This window comes from Dendrobates tinctorius, unplaced genomic scaffold, assembly GCF_039654945.1.
Source record: "Dendrobates tinctorius isolate UK_male_01 unplaced genomic scaffold, ASM3965494v1 ptg000022l, whole genome shotgun sequence".
Classification (NCBI taxonomy): Eukaryota; Metazoa; Chordata; class Amphibia; order Anura; family Dendrobatidae; genus Dendrobates; species Dendrobates tinctorius.
In genome coordinates this window covers 81534691-81559364 of record NW_027361690.1, presented here as the reverse complement: position 1 = coordinate 81559364, position 24674 = coordinate 81534691, and the positions used below count along the sequence as shown (strand labels likewise).

Genomic DNA, 24674 nt, shown 5'->3' with positions numbered 1-24674 from the left:
GGTTTGATCAAATTCTTATGGATTTTTGGGATATAATAAAAATATGGTATCCTAGGGTGAGTGGTATTGATAAAATCAAATTCCTCTTTTTTTATATACCCCTTATCAAGATCACGTTTAATGAGGACCTGCATTTCTGCAAGATACCTTACTGAAGGATCACTGTCCAATAATTCATAAGTGCGAGAATCAGACAGTATCCTTAAAGACTCCTCCTCGTAATCAGAAGTATTCAAGATCACTATACTACCTCCTTTGTCAGCCGGTCTTATTGTGATCGCATGATTTGTCTGGAGCCGTTTAATAGCTGACCGTTCTCTACCAGATAAATTATACCTAAATTTTCTGCATCTTTTATCAGATATGCTCCTGATGTCCTGTATCACGTTGTTCTGAAATGCCTCAAAGGCTTCTGAGTATTCTTGAATTGGGTTGAAATTGGATTTCTTTTTTAGACCGGTATGTTGATAAGGGTCTATGATTTCGAGAGGATTTGTGACATCGCTAGATTTCAGGCCTTTATAGGTATTAAAACTTTTATGAGGAGATTAGCTATAAAAAAATTCTATATGAAAAAAAAAGAGTGACTTCTAGCGATGTCACAAATCCTCTCGAAATCATAGACCCTTATCAACATACCGGTCTAAAAAAGAAATCCAATTTCAACCCAATTCAAGAATACTCAGAAGCCTTTGAGGCATTTCAGATCAACGTGATACAGGACATCAGGAGCATATCTGATAAAAGATGCAGAAAATTTAGGTATAATTTATCTGGTAGAGAACGGTCAGCTATTAAACGGCTCCAGACAAATCATGCGATCACAATAAGACCGGCTGACAAAGGGGGTAGTATAGTGATCTTGAATACTTCTGATTACGAGGAGGAGTCTGTAAGGATACTGTCTGATTCTCGCACTTATGAATTATTGGACAGTGATCCTTCAGTAAGGTATCTTGCAGAAATGCAGGTCCTCATTAAACGTGGTCTTGATAAGGGGTATATAAAAAAAGAGGAATTTGATTTTATCAATACCACTCACCCTAGGATACCATATTTTTATTATATCCCAAAAATCCATAAGAATTTGATCAAACCCCCTGGCCGACCAATAATATCGGCCATTGGTGGCCTTACAGCTAATCTCTCGAAATTTGTGGATTACCACTTACAACAATTAGTCCCTGCTCTTCCAGCCTACCTGAAGGACACCACTCATGTTTTACAGGTTTTAAACAATATAGAATGGAAGGACCATTTTATCTTAGGGACTTTAGATATAACTTCCCTCTACACAGTTATTGAACATGAAAAGGGTTGCAAATCTGCAGAATTCTTTATGTCTGAAGCTAAAAGCTTACCTAGCGACCAAATCGCTTTTATTGTTGATTGTATTTATTTTATACTCACCCATAATTACTTTCACTATGGAGCGGACTACTACTCCCAGAAGTGGGGGACCGCTATGGGTACCAGATTCGCGCCCAGTTATGCAAATCTGTACGTCGGGAAGTGGGAACATGAAACCATCTTTCCCGAGGGCAGGCTGCGCGCGAATCTGGTACTCTGGCACCGCTTCATAGACGATATTGTTTTCATTTGGTCTGGTGGGCCTACTCTTTTAACTGATTTTATTGACGAATTGAATAAAAATTGTTATTTTTTAAAATTTACTGCAACGACAAGTCTCACGGAGATTAATTTTTTAGACTTAAAATTTTTTTTATTGAGGACAACACCATCCAGACACGATTATTTCATAAACCCACTGATTCAAACAATTACATTTCATTAGAAAGTTGCCATCTCCCAAGTTGGCTTCTGAATATCCCAAAGAGCCAGTTTATACGGGCCCATAGAAACTGCTCCAAGTCACAGGACTATTTAACTGAAGCTGAAACTCTAATTAAAAAATGTTGCCAAAAAGGATATGATACCCAAGCCCTGCGAGCCACCAGGGAATATATTGGGAACATACCGAGGGAACAATTCCTCAGACATAAAATAAAAAATAAAGAAAACCCCATTATAGATGAGGTTCCCATCATCACTCAGTTTAATTCAAATAGCCATATTTTCAGAAAAATTGTAAATAAACACTGGGGTATTTTGAAAAATGATAAAATCATAGGGGAAGCTTTACCAGCTCGCCCTAGGTTTGTCTTTAGAAGGGCAAACAATTTGAGTAACCTGGTAACCCCCCCTCTATTTCTATACCAACACCAGGCCCCAATTCTCATTTACATCAGCAACTAAATGGTTTTTTTCCCTGCAAAAAATGCGCATCTTGCAAAAAATTAGGCAGTAAAAAACAACTCTCGATTGTGAATAAGTCCATGGAGATTCAGATCCGTGATTTCATCACCTGTGACACGAAGGGGGTGATATATTGTATCACATGTCCATGTGATAAATTATATATAGGAAGAACTATACGTCCCCTAAATGTTAGAATTGGGGAACATTTACATAATATCTGTAATAAATTCACAGGTCACCCCCTTTCTAATCATTATCTCACACATCATGGGAGCTCTTTAAGGGACACTAAGGTGACTGGGATTCAAATTGCTAAAAGAAGCATGAGGAAAGGCAATTTTATCCATCAAATGTCCAGGGTAGAAAGTAAATGGATATTTGAATTAAATACTCTGATCCCAAATGGTCTAAACAGCGAAATTGAGCTATTTGCTTTTAATGCCTAATATGATGTTTTGTTATTAGAGGATATATACTGGAGGCTATATAAGGGTTATTCTTGTTCCAGGGGGCCATCCCTGAAGAAGGAATCAGTGAATTCTGTAACGCGTAGGATCTACCATTGTATTCTGGCCCCTTCAGCGCTTCATAGCGTTTTTTCTGCCTGTCACGTGACTTCCCACGTGACTGTGACGTCACGCAAGGTCCTTCAGCGTTCTCGGACCTTGCAGGCATGTTTTTGTAGCGGCGGCTGGTATCTGTACAGCCTGCCGATACATACCTCCAGCTGCACGCCAGTCACCGGCCGGGACGGCGGTATGCTAGGAGGTAGCACCCTTTAGCTCCAGCAACTCTATACATCGCTGTGCCGGGGAGTATCTCTGGGAAGGACCTGGACTTCTGTCTCTCCTGGCTCGCCATATTAAGCTTCAGTAAAGGTAACAGACCTCCTCACAAGATATCTCCTACCTAATCAGGACACACCCTATTAGCGCAAGTTTGTATAAGGTTTATTTATTTTCATTTTTGGGTCGTCTGTGAACACACAGCTGATGTAACTTGCCACAGAGCTCCAGTTTTGTCTCATCTGTCATTTCTCCCAGAAGATTTGTTACTTGTCAATATGCATTAGACAAATTCCAGTCTCGCTTTTTCAGGATTTGCTTTCAACAGTGGTTTCCTCCTCTGTTGTCTTCCAAGAAGTCCACTTTGGCCAAGACAGCAACAGATTGTGTCTGACACTGATGTACCTTGACCTTGGAATTCTCCTTTAATCTCTTTGGGAGTTGTTCTAGGCTCTTTGATTACATTCGTGTTATCTGACTCTTCAATACTTCATCAATTTTCCTCTTGTGGCCACGTCATGGGAGGCTGGCTACAGTCCATAGATCTTAAACTTCTAAATGATATGTGTAGCTGTAGTAACAGGAACATCAAGCTGTTTGGAGATGGTCTTACAGCAGTTACCATTAATTAACATGCTTGTCTAGAATTTTAATTTTAAACTCCTGAGACAACACTCTCCTTAGCTTTCTTTAGTCCATGTTCAGTGTGGTATACACCATGACACCAAACAGCACAAGGACTACTTTTCACCCTATAAACAGGCAGACTGACTATAAGTTTGTAGAAATCTGTTATGCTAATTACAGGACACACCTTAGTTTAACATATCCCTATGGTCAAATTATTTTCAATACTATAGTTTATTTCCAGGCCATTTTCGACCATTTTCTTTAACTTTTATTGTGAACCACAATTCAGAAGCAATGTCTGATTTTCAGCAACTGAAATTTGGTACACTTCAACTGGAAATAACTTTTGTCAGTTTCAAGCCATTTCAGTAACCATTATAGGCTTTTCTTACCAAGAGTATGGGGGATATCTTGCTTATCGATGTACAGTATGTCCAACTGTTTGAACTGCCAGTGATCCTGAGATCAGGGATTCAATTCACTTCAATTCCTGAATGGAGTTTATTTTTTTATTTATCTTACTCACTTATCTAGTGCCATTAATTCCACAGCACTTTACATACACTATTGGCACTATCCCCATTGGGGCTCACAATCTAGATTCCCTATCAGCATGTCTTTGGAGTGTGGGAGAACCCGGAGGAAACCCACCCAAACACGGGGAGAACATGCAAACTCTTTGTAGATGTTGTCCTTGGTGGGATTTGAAGCCAGGACCCCAGCACTGCAAGCCTGCAGTGTTAACCACTGAGCCACCGTGCTGCCATGAGTTGAACTCATCATCTATGGGACTGCTGGAAATAGTGGAGTGTTGTCCTCAATGTTTAACCTGGTAGTTCCATAGACAAAGAATGGAGTTGAGGCCAAGCAAGTGCCTCTTGGCCAGACCCCACTGATCAGCACGTTATCTCCTATGCTTCCCTATAGAAGATAACTTGTTTATTGGGAACACCCCCATAATATAGACTTATGGCTGAGTAGCTTTATCTAAACGTAATCTCTTTGTAAAACCCCTTAGAGAAATTCTTGCTTGTGCCCACGTTGACGTAAAAAAAAAAAATCAACGAAGGCTTGCAACTCTTCAGCCCGTGGTCCACAAAGTTTGAACAGTTTAGCATGCTCAGACAAGAGAAATACATGTAAATTAGTGCACTTAGCCTTACCAGTATTGTAGGTAGTTGGCATGGCAGAATACACCAGGCCTTGCGTGGCCAAACTAGGAGTCATCACAGAGACAACTGGAGTAGCCAAGGGCTGTGTAGACTGGGAGCTACTTATCCTTTGGGTATTCTGTGAATAAACCAGAAATCATTGGAATAAACATACAAAAATAACATGAGAACAGTGAAACTAAATATGTACAAAATGAAGTTACAAAATATCCAATGTAACAAATGCTTGGTAACTAGTATTGTGCACGTTACTGCATGCTACAACCAGCAGAGGGCAGTGCTGTAAAGCTGATTGAAGATCATTATCTCCTGAACTAACACAATACTGTGATGGAGTGAAGAATAAAGCGGCCACAGGTTCAAACACAATGTACAAGCACTTGATTTACTCCAATTTTGAATAATTAAATAAATAACCCAAATTGCGGTGGAAGAGAAAACAAAAATAAAAAAGCATGCAGGCATCATAGCTCGCTTGTAACAGGCACAGATGTACATGCATCTTAGCATGTGAAATGGATGATAATGTAATGGAAGCCCTGTGTCGGTGATACAACATCAGTGTTCCCAGTGATGTGCAGAAAGTGGGTCACTGTGGCTGTATCAATTCAATAAAATATTAAATCGAGCGCCGACCCATGCCAGTGGCGTTCAGTATGTAAATAGGTGTGAGGAGGAGTACTCTATGGGGCTCGCTGCTGTCTGCATACAGGCTCCTGAAGATGATGAGATCATTCACAGCTCCATCAAGGAATGACCTCACCCAGGATGATGTAACCTGACTGTAAGAGGAAGGCAGAGCAGCGCTCCTAGCAGGCTGAAGATTAGCGATACGGTGCTGCAGATAATGGTGGCGGAGACCGGCTATTGTGTGATGTGATCGCTGCCTGGTCCAGGCACAAAACACAATGTGAAACGCACATCCAATGTTCCCTTTGAATATAAAGCTTTCCATTCTTCTGCAGGAAATAACTTGTCCTTATAACTCTGTAACTGTTGGGAATGTCCCCCCCCCCCCCATCCTCCAAAGCTTCAGGAATGTCAAAGGGAACATGAGCAACACCGTATGTATGGAGATATGTCCACCAAGCACACGTAACTCACCAAGTCCAATTCATCTTCTTCAGTCTGTATGTAAATGAGGAAAATTAGAATTACAGAGGATATGGAGTGCGAACGATGGTGGGCAGACCTGATCATTCCTCACCTCTTCTGCTGCTACACCCACAACTAAAACCCAGGAGACGCCGGACAAAGCGGCAGGATGAATGGCCGACTAACCAGCGGATAATGATTGCCGAGTTTTATTTATTGGTGATCGGGATGTGCTAGAAAGCTTCCATTACACTGTGAGGAGCAGAGTTACACATATGACTCAAAGAAATCTAATTACTGCTCCACGTTTGCCCAAAAAATAACTGTTAAGAATATTTTTTTTCCCTAAAATAGAAGGGAAGTAGTAACTACTCTACAGGGTTTTTTCAAGGACCAAGATATTGATGACCTTATCTTTTGGATGGATCATCAATATTAAATTAATGGGGATGCCATAACCAGGACCCCAATAATCAACTGTTAGCCGATCCAGAGTCTGCCAAAAATTTGCAGTAAAAATACAAAAGGTATGTAGGTGTGCTGCAAATGACGTTAGTGAGGGTGCGATAATTAAAAGAAGTACCTTTTTATTTAGGATCAAAATCACGAGCCGGTTTTCGCCTCCACACTGGAGCCTATATCAGGTGATCTGTCCGGAGCCGAAAATCGGTTAATTACCGCATCCACACTAATGTTATTGGCAGCGCACCTACACAGCCTTCATATTTTTCTTGGTTCCCTTTTGGTATACCACGGATAGTGTCTGGTGCTGCGCTTCACTGCCTACAAGCCAAGTGCTACAATCCCGCACCACTGGAAGTAATAAGCCATATTAGCATCACCATCCACACCTAATTCCAGAGGCAGATGACCTCTGTACTCTGTACTGGCGCTCCTATCACATGGGAGCTGAGTTGAAGTACTTGCGAATGGCCACTGCACTGCGTACAGAGCTGTGTGCATCCTGCTCCATACATTGTACTGCCTGTGTCCGCAGAACCAGGTGGCAGCTGATGTGTGAGGGGACCTGGTGTCGGATCCTAAATATGTGGCTATGTTCTGGTGTGGGGAAACCGCTATTTTTCCCTCACTGTTTCTTATTGTGTTCATCAAAATACCCAACAGCAACCTGCTCAGATTGTGTTTTCCCCCTTGTTTTTCCCATATAAAAGTATGACAGCCCATGTATGCCCTTATATACAGCACTCTACAATGCAGTATACAGTTGTGGCCAAAAGTTTTGACACCCCTGCAATTCTGTCAGACAATACTCAGTTTCTTCCTGAAAATGATTGCAAACACAAATTCTTTGGTATTATCTTCATTTAATTTGTCTTAAATGAAAAAAACACAAAAGAGAATGAAGCAAAAAGCAAAACATTGATCATTTCACACAAAACTCCAAAATTGGGCCAGACGAAAGTACTGGCACCCTTAGCCTAATACTTGGTTGCACAACCTTTAGCCAAAATAACTGCGACCAACCCCCCCAACCAATCTCAGACAACCCCCCCATTGCGTCCATTTTATTGTTTACCAGGTATAGATCCATAGTTTTAGAAATGGCTGTGCCCGGGATCACTTTTCTACAGTTTTGTCCTCTACAAGTGAATTATCCCAATGGGTTAAACCAGCCTCTTAGTAAAGTTTGATATTGAGGACTGGGATAAGCCACCAATTGTTTAGTCCTGGATAACCCCTTTAAAATTGATGACTGGTTGCCTCGCCAGCAGAAATAATATGTTCAGAAGTGTACCTAATCCTCCATAATCATTTCTGTGCCCTATAGTACCATGTTCTTCTATGGTAAAATGATAAGGCCCCATCAATTAAGATAATTGCTACTATTACATAATTGGTAATAGTCAGAAACTCACCAAAGGAGGCATCATTCCTTTGCTAGAAGGAGGTATGACTACTCGCAAGTCAGGCTTTCTGTTTATTCCCAAACTGCCTCCTGGGGGTGGTGGAGACTTTGTGGGCATGACTTTTCCTAATCCGCTGCCACCGGACGGTCCTAGAAGGCTCGGTGAAGCTCTTGGATTAACAAACCCATTACCTAAAATCGACAGAGGAAAAGAAAGCATTTCACAGCATGAACACATTTAAAGGCTATGTCTCTGTCTCTTTGTTAAAGCAGATCTGTCACAATATGAACTGAATACATTAAAGAGATCTCCTAGACTTGATGAAACTCGTGTGCTTACTTTGAAAATCCATGTCAGAATGGCTGTAGGATCCTGATATTTAAAAGCCCTTTTGCACTATTAGCAGGGAAAACTTTTTAAAGGGATTGTATACACATTCCAACGTGGATATGTCTGTTCTGTTCCTGATCTAAGGATCTGGGCTTTTAGTTGAGATGAATCTGTGCTGCACTTTATGTACAGGCTCAGTAGTGACCAGTGCTGTGGGGTCATAGATGAGATGAATCTGTGCTGCACTTTATGCACATGCTCAGTAGTGATCAGGGCTGTGGAGTAGTAGATGAGATGAATCTGTGCTGCACTTTATGGACATGCTCAGTAGTGACCAGTGCTGTGGGGTCGTAGATGAGATGAATCTGTGCTGCTCTTTATGTACATGCTCAGTAGTGACCAGTGCTGTGGGGTCATAGATGAGATGAATCTGTGCTGCTCTTTATGTATATGCTCAGTAGTGACCAGGGCTGTGGAGTCATAGATTAGATGAATCTGTGCTGCACTGTATGTACATGCTCAGTAGTGACCAGGGCTGTGGAGTAGCAGATGAGATGAATCTGTGCTGCACTTTATGTACATGCTCAGTAGTGACCAGTGCTGTGGAGTAGTAGATGAGATGAATCTGTGCTGCACTTTATGTACAGGCTCAGTAGTGACCAGTGCTGTGGAGTAGTAGATGAGATGAATCTGTGCTGCACTTTATGTACAGGCTCAGTAGTGACCAGTGCTGTGGAGTCATAGATGAGATGAATCTGTGTTGCACTGTATGTACATGCTCAGTAGTGACCAGTGCTGTGGAGTAGCAGATGAGATGAATCTGTGCTGCACTTTATGTACATGCTCAGTAGTGACCAGTGCTGTGGAGTAGTAGATGAGATGAATCTGTGCTGCACTTTATGTACAGGCTCAGTAGTGACCAGTGCTGTGGAGTAGTAGATGAGATGAATCTGTGCTGCACTTTATGTACATGCTCAGTAGTGACCAGTGCTGTGGAGTAGCAGATGAGATGAATCTGTGCTGCACTTTATGTACATGCTCAGTAGTGACCAGTGCTGTGGAGTAGTAGATGAGATGAATCTGTGCTGCACTTTATGTACAGGCTCAGTAGTGACCAGTGCTGTGGAGTAGTAGATGAGATGAATCTGTGCTGCACTTTATGTACATGCTCAGTAGTGACCAGGGCTGTGGGGTCATAGATGAGATGAATCTGTGCTGCACTTTATGTACAGGCTCAGTAGTGACCAGTGCTGTGGAGTAGTAGATGAGATGAATCTGTGCTGCACTTTATGTACAGGCTCAGTAGTGACCAGTGCTGTGGGGTCGTAGATGAGATGAATCTGTGCTGCACTTTATGTACAGGCTCAGTAGTGACCAGTGCTGTGGGGTCATAGATGAGATGAATCTGTGCTGCACGTTATGTACATGCTCAGTAGTGACCAGGGCTGTGGAGTCATAGATGAGATGAATCTGTGCTGCACTGTATGTACATGCTCAGTAGTGACCAGTGCTGTGGGGTCGTAGATGAGATGAATCTGTGCTGCCCCTTTATGTACATGCTCAGTAGTGACCAGTGCTGTGGAGTCATAGATGAGATGAATCTGTGCTGCACTTTATGTACATGCTCAGTAGTGACCAGGGCTGTGGGGTCATAGATGAGATGAATCTGTGCTGCACTTTATGTACAGGCTCAGTAGTGACCAGTGCTGTGGGGTCATAGATGAGATGAATCTGTGCTGCACTGTATGTACATGCTCAGTAGTGACCAGGGCTGTGGGGTCGGAATTGGAGAAATTGAGGAGTCGGAGGTTCGGCCTACCGACTCCACAGCCCTGTCGAGAATGTGATCTTTTGTGCTGCACAACAGATCATTTCATGTGATTTAATGATTATTTTTCTTGTTTCTTGGGCAGCATTTTTAAGATTTAACCCTCTGTATAGCTATATACACTCACTGGCCACTTTATTAGGTACACCTGTCCAACTGTGTGTTAAGACTTAATTTCTAATCAGCCAATCACATGGCGGCAACTCAGTGCATTTAGGCATGTAGACATGGTCAAGACAATCTCCTGCAGTTCAAACCGAGCATCAGTATGGGGAAGAAAGGTGATTTGAGTGCCTTTGAACGTGGCATGATTGTTGGTGCCAGAAGGGCTGGTCTGAGAATTTCAGAAACTGCTGATCTACTGGGATTTTCACGCACAACCATCTCTAGGGTTTACAGAGAATGGTCCGAAAAAGAAAAAAAATCCAGTGAGCGGCAGTTCTGTGGCCGGAAATGCCATGTTGATGCCAGAGGTCAGAGGAGAATGGGCAGACTGGTTCGAGCTGATAGAAAGGCAACAGTGACTCAAATTGCCACCCGTTACAACCAAGGTAGGCAGAAGAGCATCTCTGAACGCACAGTGCGTCGAACTTTGAGGCAGATGGGCTACAGCAGCAGAAGACCACACTGGGTACCACTCCTCTCAGCTAAGAACAGGAAACTGAGGCTACAATTTGCACAAGCTCATCGAAATTGGACAGTAGAAGATTGGAAAAACGTTGCCTGGTCTGATGAGTCTCGATTTCTGCTGCGACATTCGGATGGTAGGGTCAGAATTTGGCGTAAACAACATGAAAGCATGGATCCATCCTGCCTTGTATCAACGGTTCAGGCTGGTGGTGGTGGTGTCATGGTGTGGGGAATTTTTTCTGGGCACTCTTTGGGCCCCTTGGTACCAATTGAGCATCGTTGCAACGCCACAGCCTACCTGAGTATTGTTGCTGACCATGTCCATCCCTTTATGACCACAATGTACCCAACATCTGATGGCTACTTTCAGCAGGATAATGCGCCATGTCATAAAGCTCGAATCATCTCAGATTGGTTTCTTGAACATGACAATGAGTTTACTGTACTCAAATGGCCTCCTCAGTCACCAGATCTCAATCCAATAGAGCATCTTTGGGATGTGGTGGAACGGGAGATTCGCATCAGGGATGTGCAGCCGACAAATCTGCGCCAACTGTGTGATGCCATCATGTCAATATGGTCCAAAATCTCTGAGGAATGCTTCCAGCACCTTGTTGAATCTCTGCCACGAAGAATTGAGGCAGTTCTGAAGGCAAAAGGGGGTCCAACCCCTTACTAGCATGGTGTACCTAATAAAGTGGCCAGTGAGTGTATAGTGTGGTATCTGTGGCCAGTGAGCCTCCATGCATTTAAAAAATATATATATTGCAGTATATATTTATTTAACAGGATGAGTGAATAGAAAAGATTGTTAAAAACTATACACCAACATATACTATTGAGCCTATTGACACATTTGATGAATGCGTGGTACATAGGAAGTTAAACACTACACCATGCAGTCCCACAATGCAAGGTCATGCTGCAGACGTGGGTCACACAATCGCAATGATTTCATTTGCAGAACATGTAGCCTTAAATGAATGGCAATGACCATGCAATACAGTACATGTGCCTCCAGTAGTTTTAAACTTTGCAGGATCTGTATTTCCTATTTTTCTTACTAGTAAACTGGTATCTGCGCTTCCCCAATCCACCACCACAGTCGTCTTCATTGTTTCGGAGGTTACAATCTGATGGTTTAGGATACATTTTTACTTTCACAATTCATCCTTGGCTTTAATACTTCCACTATCCTTCACACTGATGTCACACAACAGCTCTCTCCTGCCGCCCGGCTCCAAATTTAATCAGGCACCAACTGGGGAGCAGAATCTGTGAGCCGCGGCCAGTCACTTCTGCTATTAATGATGTCTGATTCAATCCCATTTTGCTGTCATAACAGAAGGCAATTATCCAGCAGAACTGCCAGTCCTGTGTGGATGGCACTGGCCGAGGGAAGTGAAGGCTGGCCGAACACACCATGAGACGTAGCAGAAATCCTAATATTCTTACACTATACAGGAGCAAAGAAAATACCCTTAAAATACATAATAGTTAATTCATGCTGTGCCAGTGCACATTAGACCCCAGAAATGTAGATAGTAGGACGACTCAAAAAACTAGGAGAGGAAAAAAAAAAAAAAAAAAAAAAGGACAATGAGTCCAGAGCTACAAAGTGAAAAACTTTATTGAGGCAACAATGGGGAAAAGGACAATGAATAAAAGGATTAAGAATGTATAGTAAACAGATGCTGACCCTGGAGAGGGGCTGCTAGTCGTGAACATCAGGCTATGCATACTGGGGTCCACATACTGTGAGGTGTAATATGTAATCTTATACGAAGTGCATTACAGCGGATTGTCGCATTTCTCAGGCTCTGACATTACTATTGTAACCATTAAATTGGATCTGAAATTCTCCTATGTAAGAGCAGCGCAGTATGGGGACAGCTCATCTCTCCTATCTACTGGTATGATCCCCGATTGTTCAACATTAGCTATACTGCACAGAATAGATACTAGATACACTGAAAACTTGTTTCATAGGTGAATAGCAAGAGCAGAGAAAAAATAAAGCCAAAAAGAAGACGAGAAGAACACAACCCAGTCCAGCAATGAGGCGGATTATGATCCTAATAATCCCTAAATTTGCAGATCAAGTGTAGAAAACTATGAATCCTTCCATGTGATATAGTTATATTTTTCACTCTTTTCCGAGCAGATTTAACGGGGTATTCCCATCTCATACAATTGTTCCTTATCCACAGGATATTCCATAAATGTAATAGTAGATGCGGGCGTCAGTAACAGGGGCCTGCATCTTTCTCGAGACCGTGGCCCCATCACACAAAGCAGGTAAGGTGGTCGGAATTCCCTTACAACTAAATGGAGATTCTGACCACCACTACACAGGCAGGGCGTGGCTTCAAGACCCCTTTCTCAAGATTACTGGGACCATCATTTGTAGTACAGATAATAAATGTAGAGATATAAATACCCCTTTAAGGTGCCCTACAAAAGATAAACGTCGGCCACACCTGTTGATTTCAGTAGGATCAGCCGGCCATCTAATTTGTATAAGAACCTCTCGACTGTTCCCTAACAGATTATGTCGAGAGATGAAAGGATCAGGTAAATGGAATTCAATTTGCCTGATCCTTTTGTTAGGCGAGGACAAAAGCCACAGCCACAAAATTCTGGCAGCAGCTCTTTCGTAGAGAACACACCAGAGTCTACTGTTTAGCTGACAGCTAGCTAACGTGTATGGCCAGTCTGATCATTTGGCCACCATATCCCATCCTTTCACAGTGATGTCTTTACTTAGGGAATATTTGGGCGATGCTACAGTAAATATGATGAGTAGGTTTTCTGTGTTTGCCTGGTTTCCTTCTTGTACTCTGACTTGTATAAATCAAGCAGCAATTTCACAAGATCCCATTGATTATCTGTTATAAGTAGTCTAGCCATGATCAGTATCGTTACTACCCCTTTCCTAATATACAACGCTTCCTGGGGATTTCCTACTAGTGTCATCAATTTAACCATCTAGGTTCGGCAAACAGTGATTTTATGCTCAGCAAAAAAAAATACAACAATAATGGGGCAGAATTTGGATATGTTCGCAGGGGAAAAAAACACAGCTTGGAAAAGACCGACTTTCATTTATTTCAGAATCGTCAGCAGATATTTGAGGTATCTCAATGAAGAGTACCCCTATTATAAAGGGCTAATCCGTGTCCCCTAAATACAGAGGATTTCAGGAAGAATTTACCTGGAAACAGTTTTAATACAAGATATGTTCACTTACTGTAGCAGTTGTGTAAACCACTTTGAAAATATATATGCAGCTATATAACCGGCAAAGCAATTTCTCATGTAAAACTACTGAGTATGTTTTGTAGGAGTGCGAAAAAAAAAAAAGCAAAAAAACTTTTCATCAAAATACCAACGTAGAATTATAACTTGTAATAATTATAACTCCAATTCGATGAGAACATATTAAGAAAGTTGCAACACAAAAAAATTATAATCTGGAAATATTTGCACGCTCCAGAAAACAAGATTATTCAGCTATTGCTTTTAGAGAGAGAGGAAAAAAAAAAAAAAAAAGGTGAATCAATACGGGTCATATGCCCTTCTTTGAATTCGGTCTCGAGGAACACTGCCAATAATAATGCTCTTATTACTGTGGAGGATAAAGCAATGCTCACACCATTAAATATTTATCATGGTCATCTTCCAAAAAGGAAGAAATGGTAAGAGGGCAGTGTAGGAATGAAAACGACTCCAACTAATAAATGCAGAGGATAAAATAATACCGCGCTCTCAGTATTTTAATAGAATCAGGAGACGAATGATGAAAAAAGGAGAAACTCACAAATGCAGGCAACACATTTATAAAGTGACTCTCCCCTTGCTTTCTATTACATGTAGAAGTATGAAGGGTAATTATAGAGCATCGCCATATAAGTTACCTGCTGCACTACACAAGTCAGTATCTGCTAGACCTAGACAGGAAATAGGGGCACATCTATTCAGACTACACTGAAGTCACAGACACTTCATGGCAAAAAGGGGCAAACTAGCTGATACATAATAACTAGAGATCTCTTATTCTATTGCTTCTTTGCTAGATCTACTTTAAAAAAAAATCTTCATAATGTACGACACAAGATATTCAAAGCTGGTGAACACAGCTTTGTGTATACAACATGATGCAAATTTAATATTTTAATAGAAACAGGATTAATACTTACTTGTAGATACCAGAGGTAAGTATAGTGTTATAACAAAATATACAAAATGGAATCCCAATATTACAGACGGATACCAGTTAGTATAAATAATAGACAAGACACTATGTCAGAAAATGTCACGAAATGACAAGAGTATAAATTTCATAAGTGGGAAATGGAAGTGTGCACAGTGGCAGGAAAGAGACTCACCAGTCAATGAAAGAATCGCACTTGATGTGCGTTTCTCAGCTAGTTTCATCAAGGGGTGATGATAGATGGCGCAACCAGTCTATTTAAGGCTATGAAAGCCAATCAGAAACTGTTAGTAATATTACTAAGTTGTCACACGTGACACGTGATAAATGATATGGTATCATTTGGAGGGCGTAAGTGATGTCAAACACCATCCACAGATGACCCACCCATCAACCAATAAGATATAGAACGAATTCACCAATCAAATCATCAGAAAAGGGAAGCATGTGATCAATGATGTAATGACTAAGTGGCCAGTAATACGAGTCATGCTTGTTATGTATGCGATCACGTGATCAGAAGTCACGTGTGACTAATGGTGTAACTTCCTTATCGAAGAACAGCAGCGCATTTATTGGTCGTCCAGTGGTGTCACAGTCATGTGACTGGTAACATGGCCTCCAAGCAAGCGGCCATGTCACAGTCACATGACCGCTTAGCGCGAGGTATATAAGTGCATTTCCGTGATAAAGAAGCCATGTGACTGACGACGCACCCGAAACGTGGGCGGCAGGGTCACAATCACATGACAGTTTAGGTTTTCTGCTATCCTTATGCGCGAATTGCCGTATTTACCCTGTGCTCATGATATTTGTATAGATGTATTTAGAGCTACTTTATGGGTACTAAATGGGATTTTCAGGTTTTCCCTCAAAGTTTCCAATCATCATAATGTCCATCACTAATAAAGATTGTTCAGCCAATGGAAGGCTCCACTTTCATGTACCAGCCTCCAGAAATGACTAGTGTGGGGTCCAGAACATGTAGTATCTAGATAAACTAGAGATATTTTGTAGGGAGATATCCCTAATAAAACTCAGTATTGAGTGAATGGCAGATCATGGGCACAGATTCTTTGAAATTACTACTCTTCTATTTTCAATTTAACACACATGTGCCAATTCCTCAGATCTGATTCAAGATGCTATTTTCTGTCTATTATATTAGTACATAAAGAAGAAGAAAACAGGAGCTGTAGGAGAGAAGCCAAAGCCTAAGGATAGGTCTAAAGGGGACACTTACACTTTGAATGGCAAATCTAAGGAAAAAAAAAAATCTAACTGACATGACAGGCTCCAGATATAAAATCCTCAGTGCATGATAGAGATTTTGTAAAATATCACCTACAACACTGGATTATCTGCTGCGTATACAACCAGTGGAGGCTCAACGTAAATGCTTTAACAGGGCCACCCCCAACAATAAAATATCATTTATAGTATTAGTCTCCTTATACCCGACAGAGAGACCTTGTGTGTGCAGACGCTGCGGAATCCGCTGCGGATTAACCCGTATGGATTTTGCAAAAACCGCAGATAAACCGCAGGTCAAAAGACCTGCGGATTATCTGCGGTTTTGACTGCGGTTTGGTCCTGCGGATTCACCATCTCCGCAATGGTGGAGATAGGAACCCGCTGCGGATTCCGCAGAAAGAATTGACATGTCACTTCTTTCTGCGGTTTCAAAACCGCAGCAAATCCGTGCGGATTTTTCCGCAACGTCTACACAGCGTTTTTTTTTTTTACCATTCATTTGAATGGTACTGTACACCGCAGCTAAAACTGCTGCGGGTCCGCAGCGGCCAAAAACGCTGCGGAAACGCAGCGGAATCCGCAGCGTGTGCACATACCCTTATAGTCGCTGCTAGACTCCCAAATCCAGATGTCCAGGTCTGACCCCATCCTCTGCACACCCTAACACCTATCAGGAGTCCTTGTAGATTAGTTAGACCGAAAATTATGAAAAATAATGAATAAAAAAAACCTTGGACATCAGATTTTAGTGCTGTATCTGACATGCAGTTGCTCCACAAGAGCCAGGGCCACACAGACTTTCTGCAGAACTACTAAGTAATTTTAGCTATGAAGGGACAACTGAAGTCCACAACATTGCACCCAATGTAAAGTACTTTGGGATACAGCTGTAATCAGCATCACTATAGAAAGTGTCAGTGTAGACGAGGCCTAACTGCATTTCCATCAGACGGAGCAGTCTGCTATGTAATAAATCTCATACAAACATACACTATGCCAAGGCAATGAAACAATTTTTGGGAAAATACAATTTTTTTTTTTGTTTAGCTACACTTCGCAGGCACAAAATTATAATGTTTTAAACATAACTCATTTTTTCCACGCTCACCTACTGGACTGGCACCAGCACCGTTTGGCATAGAGATGTCAGATGAACACAACATCACACCTGCCAAAAAAAAGAGGTTAAGTATTAAAGAAGGCAGAATACGAACTAAGCCTGGGACACAAAACATGCAATAATCCAAAAGGTGCCACATGTTTGACTAAATTCTACCGTCATCTATTCACAACTTGTGTTCAAGAACACTAGGAGATTTACCAAAGATTTTAGAGGAAAGCATCATTTTTGGATTTAGGAGACACATCTCCATTATTATGAAATTATTCTGACAGTCTAAAATATATCTAGGTTGATAATCATCCATACACATTCAACAGCTGTTGGCCCAAATGTTCATCCCACTAATAGCTACCCGTCCTGACCCCCATACACATGCACGCTTGAGTGAGCATGCATGCGTTTCCATTAAGCAGACGGGAGTAAGCCGCTAAAATAACCTGAAAAGAAAAAAAAATAAAAATGAGATTTAAAATTTAACATGCCCAATTCTTTTTTCTGCCATCATCGTATGTGCAGAGCGTCTGTAGGACACAGAACACATTAAATGATCAGTGGCTCGGATGACCCAGGTCTAAGACGTTTGACTATCACGCCAAGTACAGATCATGATTTCCCGGACCGATCGTGGGTGACCCGAACTCAACCTTCTTGTGGTGGGTATGCATTGGTAACTAGGAGGTTGTTGATTTCGGGTAAGATGACTGCGGCTGGTCTGGAAAATAACAGTCCATATTAAGACCATGATACACGCATGTCTGAATTCAGCCTAATACATAAAGTTACCTTAATCGTACTCAACACCTGAAAATATACAGGAGCGATTACAGATTCCTGATCCCCTCCTCACCCCCCATGGAATACTTCCACAGGCCAAGTAAGCGGAGATATGTGCAGAATTCCTGCACGGAAGGCCCAGTTTTGATGTTCTGTTCTTGACCATGTCATGGAGAAATAAATATGTGGCTCATTTGCTAACAAAATCATTGCTCTACAGAGCAAAAGGTGTTAAAATATTGTTGTGTCTCACTATACTAATCTGATATTTAGTTACCTGAAAACAGGAAATCACCCGTGACCACCTCACTGCCTGCAGAAATACAGAAGCTCTGCGGTTGGAGAGAATAGCAAGCAGCCCTATGTACATCATCTTCCTGGACCCCTGTATCACTTGTGGGCACAAGAAAGAAGCTATACTGACAAAGCTTCGACAAGGTTTAGCACCCAAGCTTCTGTTACCTGCATTCCCAGTGCTTGGGGGCCTCTGTGACACCCCTGGAGAAACCACATTTCGATGCAGCGATGCCTGAGGTGGGGACAGCATACCCGTGTCCGTTAATGAGGTGCTGGCAGCTAATGAAGCCGTGACAAGGGTGTTTCCCGGAGAACTGTAGGGCAATGTGTTGGGGTTGCTCACTGGGACAGTCACAGACATGGAGAAATTCTGCTGCTGTAGTCCAGGCTGGAAATAGAGAAGACAAGATTACTTTTAATATGTATATCTTGTCAATGAATCGCACATATTATAGGCTGAAATGATCATGAATTACGGATGGATCACATTTCCACCAGTACATGCTGTACCAAACAGGACAGATAGCAGGAAATGTGTGGGCTCCGTCGTCGGCACTTACATGTTTATTGTAAACAGTAAACAATAGATAATAGGACTATAATGTTGCGACTGATTATCGTACAGGAAGAGGTGTACCAGCAGTGTGTGTCGGACCGTCGTACAGCAGGTCGGATGTTCATTATTAAAGGGGCATCACAGCATCAGACAATGATGGTCTTTCATCCAACCTTTCAATGTTATTTTTGTATTAATTTCTGTCGTTTTCAGGCTCTCTGCTTTCTGGGAACATTCACTGTATAATTTCAGTGGATAGCAATGTGTCCCGGCCATAAGATGGACACTGGTTTGTCTCTCATTACAGAATACAGCTCTGAGAACTTTACTATCAGACGCTGGGGATATGTTGGAAATGTTGTTTGAATTTGCAATGCAAGTATGGGAATCTGTGTCAAATCTCCAGCAATATCCACGGACCAACGTGCAGTTTTTGATTTTTATGGACTCATGGAAATTCTTTAACATGGGAAGCTATTTAGTCCTGGAAATTTTTAATAACGGCTGCTGTGAAAAATGGATATGGATGACAGATCAGAAAAAAAATTATTTTGAGATTTCTAAATGAAACTGAGATGATTTTTTTTCCTACGCTTGGGTGAAACCAGACTTAAAGGGTGTATTTACACAGGCCTAATATCAGGAATGAGAATTCCTTGGAATACTTGTGTTCAATACAAGTGTCAACAACCGCCAGTCACCTGATGAACAAGAAAAATCCTAAATTGTTGGGCAATTTTTTTCCCAAGTTTGCTTAAAGGGAACCGCTCGTCAAGTTTTTGCCACCCCATCTAAGAGCAGCATATTGTAGCTGCAGAGACCCTGATTCCAGTGATGTGTTACTCACTGGGCTGCTTGCTGTCATTTTGATAAAATCACTGTTTTCTCTGCTGCAGATTTAACAGTTCTCTGAATGCAGAGCTCTGTATAGCCCCACCCACACCACTGATTTGGCAGCTGTGTACACTGTGCATAGGCAGAGAGCTGCCAATCAATCAATCAGTGGTGGGGCGGGGAATACAGAACTCATGAATTGAATATGGAGGACTACATCGCAGCAGGTTTACTAGTCCTCTAGTTATTATCACCTGCTGATAAAACTGGGATTTTATTAGATCTAAACGAAGCAGCCCAGAAAGTGACATCTCTTCAATCAGGGTCTCGGTCTCTACATTTTGCTACTCTCAAATTAGGTGGCAAAAACCTGGTGACAGATTCCCTTTAAACAAGACATGTTGTCAGAGACAATGACAGTCTATGCACACTGAATAATCATGGAAGTGTGGTCGGCCTAAGTAAAAGACTGCCAAACGGCTTCTATGTTGTCAATCGGTGGTCATTCAATGCTGCGGGTTGGCTACTCTAAATCCCCCCTTAATGAACTGAAAACATATGTGATCATTGGGAAAACATTTTATCTGCTGTAAGTAAACATTGAAGCTTTCTACTAACCTGCTTATTATATAGCAGCGTTAAAAGCAAACATAAGCAATTTTAGCCCTGAGATCAGTAGTACAAATAGCTATTATATTTACGTAGGGTCATTGATTCTGACAATTTCTTGCATAAGACAGGGCTACATAGTTACATTATTTATTAAATATAAATAAATTGCTGGCTTGAATCATTGCCGCTACAATGGATAAAATCCATTTTTACTACCTGGACCAGATTTAATTTGTACTATTTGTTTATCTTTTTAAAATGTTAGCTTCTATATAGTGCACTAATTACAAAGTCAGAAAAGATGTTGATGTGTGCTATGGCTGCCACAGAGCATCCTCAGATGATCTGCAGACTAGAATGTCTACTTATCGTGTGGACGGGCAATAACTTCTTAGTCAATACCTCTTTAACAGCAGCCTCCTTGTTTATGTGTATTTTATATGGGTTGTTACATATGCACAGGATGGTTTCAATTCTGGCCAGCGCTCATCATCGGAGGATGCTCAGTGGTAGGATACGCTCCCAATAGAAGCTTCCCGATGACCACACCACTCTGAACGCTGTAATGAAGATTTGGAGGTTTATTAATAAGTTAGCGTGTAAATATTATCCACGCAGACTGTATTAGCCATTTTTTTGGTCCTGACTTTAGTGTTATCCCGGAGTTAGCTAGCATGCTTCTGAATGGTAGAAAAGGTCCCCTGTGTCCCTGTTTGGAGCACAAGACTCCATCTGCTTCACGCTGGGCCAAAGCCTTCGTCTGTAACAAGACACGAGACAACCTCTACCTTTCACAAGCAAGTTAACACTGGGCCAAGGATAAGGTCCGCAAAAGCCAAAACGTCAACCGCTACTGTCTACAGGGATGATTTTTACATACCGACTTAATAAACCCTCAAATCCCCATATTGACATTTGGAGTTAAAGGGAACCTGTCACCAGTTTTGTCATATAACAACTAAAGCCATCATTTTATTAAGCCCTAATGCTGCAGTCCATAAGTGCTTATCTAACCCCCTGACTGCCTCTGTATACCCCCCAAAAATCCTTCTTAAGTTCGTTCATGCTGTACGGAATATCATGTCGGTCCGGTCCGATGGGTGTGGTTTTGTCCTCTCCATCCCTCCTTCCCGACCGCAGTTCGCCGTACTCCTCCTTTAATTGATGTGGAAGACGCCTCGTGTCATCCACATTGCCGGGCAAAATCTTGAGCCTGTACACATAAATCGTGGCTCACGTCTGCACAGTATGCTTTGTACTACTGTGGGCAAAGCTGAAAATATAAGTGTGCATGCACCCACAGTAGGGCAAACCATAGAGTGCAGGCGTGAGCCACGATTTCTGCGAGCAGGTGCAAGATTTTGCCCAGCAATAAAAGATTTTTGTGGGGTTTATGGACTGCTGTATAGGCGCTGAATAAGGTGATAGTTTAAGCCGTTATATGACAAAACTGGTGACCGGTTTCCTTTAAGGTTTTCTACATATTACAATCCACAGGATAGGTAATGACTTCTAGATCGGTGGGTGCCTGACCACTGAGATCCGCACCGACCACCAGAACAGGGTAATTTTGTCTCCAGTCTGAATGGAGAGAGGTAGGATGATGTTTGCCTGCTGCTCCATTCATTCTCTATAGGACTTACAGAAAAAGCAGAGCGCTGTACTCGCCCCTAGCTGTCCCATAGAGAAGTAATGGAGAACGGCTTCTCTATTCAGACGAGAGATAACATCATGCGCTTGGCGGGGACCTCAGTAGTCAGGAGACTATCGATCTTGAAGTTTCTACCTATTTTGTGAATAAGTGATGGCTACTTTTTTTTTTTTTTTTACCAGATTATCCATTTAAGACTAGGTTCACATTGCGTTAGAGCAGTCCGTTCAACGCATGAATTAAACTGACTGCGCTAACGCAACTTCTTTTTATCGCGTTATGCGATCGCGCTAGCGCAGATGCTCCATCTGCGCTAGCAGTGACGGACCCTCGAACGCTGCAGCCCGCGTCCGAGGGTCCGTCACAGAATGACGGCACATCGCTAACACATGCCGATTATGACATGCGTTAGCAATGCGCTTGTCTATAGCAGTCTATGGGCGCGTTAACGGATGAGTTACATAGTGTTAATGTCGCTATGTAACAGATGCGTTAAACACACACCTTTAACGCAATGTGAACCCAGCCTAACAGGTTTCTTAATTGAAATAAAAGTACCAGTCCCCTCTGGTCTCCATCATTAAGGCTATGTGCACACGTAGTGAAAGGTGCTGCGGATTTTTCCGCGCAAATTTGGAAAAATCTGCAGGTAAAAAGACCTGCGGTTTACCTGCGGATTAGCCTGCGGTTTCACACCTCTACAATGGAGAAGGTGTGAAACCGCTGCGGATTCCGCACAAAGAATTGACATGCTGCGGATTTGAACCCGCAGCAAATCCGCAGCATGTGCACAGCGCTTTTCATTTTACCATTGAAAACAATGGTACTGTACAACGCAGCTAAATCTGCTGCGGTTCCGCAGAGCCAAAAACGCTGCGGATCCGCAGCAGAATCCGCAACGTGTGCACATGGCCTAAGATACAATAATACAATGGGCACATTAGTGGTGTGTGGTAGGGCACTTACATCACCCACTTATTTTTATATACGGATACATAAAAACGGATTATTAGCATTGCACAAGCAAACATTTATATATCGGTAATACAATTTTCATTATGTCACTTGAATTACATTTTAAACACACAAGTTTATACCAATATATTTGTTATATTTCTGGGATCTCAGACTAGACTATGGTAACTGCTTCTTCAAAGAGTACTCCATTTTATATTTACGTAGCAGTGTCTTGTTTCTCATTGCAAAAAATAAAGAGACAAAAAAAGGAGCCCTGGGCTGGTATGTATCAAGGTAAAAGGTGACAAGTGGGAACTGTAATGTACATATGTGGATAAGAGTAATCAGTGTAGGAGGTGATAAGAAGCAGAAATCATTCCTCACCCAACACAACTTTCCTTTTATCACTTGTCTGACATTCCTCAGCTCAATGCAGACCCTAATATCAGACCACTGCACACAAGGGAGAGATGTATGGGATTATACTTACAATAAATTTAATAATCTTAAAAAAGTACTTTAATTTTTTTAAATGCAATAAATAAGTTAAAGTTTTTTCAACTTTTAGTTAGGGGATTTGTTTACATTCCTTTAAAAAAAAAAAAAAAAAAAAAAAAAAATGCACGCGAGTGACATCCTAATCCCAGCTTTTCCCCCCAGTCTATTTTTCTGCCTTCGACTGCACTGATATCAGAATGGACTCATTTGGAGTACAGATGATGGCAGTGACAGGTTGGCACTGGTCTCCTCCCCTGAGCGTTGTGCTCATCAGCTGGTATCAATGTAGTTAAAGGCAGGCAGATAGACTGGGGAAAAATCACGTTGGATGCAAATTGAATTACATTTTTGTTTAGGGGAATAAAGACAAATCCCATAATAAAAAAATTTACAAAGTTCATAACTTTGCATGATGAAAAAAGAAAAATAATAATAAAAAAAAAAATTAAAGTTTAGTTACTCTTTAGTGAATGGCTGGGGTCTTTTTGTTAGAAGGGTCGCTTGTAAAGAACCTGTCAAGAAGGGTCCTGTTGCTAGAATCCCCACTGATGAGCTGTAACATGTGAGAAAATGTCCCTGTGATGCCCCAAACAGAGGAAATAAAGAACTGGGCAGTGATCAATCACATCAATGTGCTGTTTATGTAAGAAGGATCACACAAGTCCCTCAAAGTTCGCAGACACTCTACTAATTTATTTATTTTTTTTTTAAACCAGGCAATTTCTTTGGAAACACACTTGCTGCACTGTTAGCAAAAAATTTAGGGTAACTAGACTGTGAGGAACAACGCTTGTAATAATGTACAGGAAATCTGAAGAGAGTAATGTTAAAAATAAGCCATCTTTATTGAAGTCCATGGATGGCAGGATTTATTCCGATAGAAATCCGACACACAGAAAGAGAGGTATGCAACCTATCTGCGGTGTATTATTTAACGATTGTGCCGACGGACAGAGAAAAGCCTCGAACTGACCAGAATGCTGGACTATAAAGCTGTGTTCAAACAATGTTTTGTCAACACATTTTTATGCCACAATTTTCCAAAAACGATATAAAAATGGGATGTTTCTATGAGGGTTTTTCTTTGGGGGAGGGATAAAAATATTTAACGTATTATGTGAACACAGCCTATTATGTGAACACAGCCTTAATGTAGAAATCATTAAGCAGACACTGAACTGACAAATAAATTTAGTTGGCCAGAAACGACAAAAAAATCCTTTTTACATTTCGATGGGCTCGGACTCCAAATTAAAAAAAAACCAAAAAAAACAGAATGTTCTGATGGGAGACTGTTGCGGTGCTATT

General features: G+C 41.5%; 1 protein-coding gene across 10 annotated transcripts in view; it reads right to left on the bottom strand.

Annotated features, from left to right (window-relative positions):
• Positions 1 to 24674, bottom strand: part of MEF2A (myocyte enhancer factor 2A) — a 206480-nt gene that overhangs the window by 15871 nt on the left and 165935 nt on the right. For 7 of the 10 annotated variants that reach the window (XM_073568789.1, XM_073568793.1, XM_073568783.1 and 4 more), the window contains 5 exons: positions 18424 to 18646; positions 17173 to 17232; positions 7819 to 8000; positions 5951 to 5974; positions 4838 to 4964 (listed from right to left, as the gene is read on the bottom strand). In XM_073568789.1, coding sequence (XP_073424890.1) covers positions 4838 to 4964; positions 5951 to 5974; positions 7819 to 8000; positions 17173 to 17232; positions 18424 to 18646 — 616 coding nt within the window. The remainder of the gene's footprint in view (positions 1 to 4837; positions 4965 to 5950; positions 5975 to 7818; positions 8001 to 17172; positions 17233 to 18423; positions 18647 to 24674) is intronic. The other 3 variants (XM_073568791.1, XM_073568787.1, XM_073568790.1) reach the window with 1 other exon arrangement.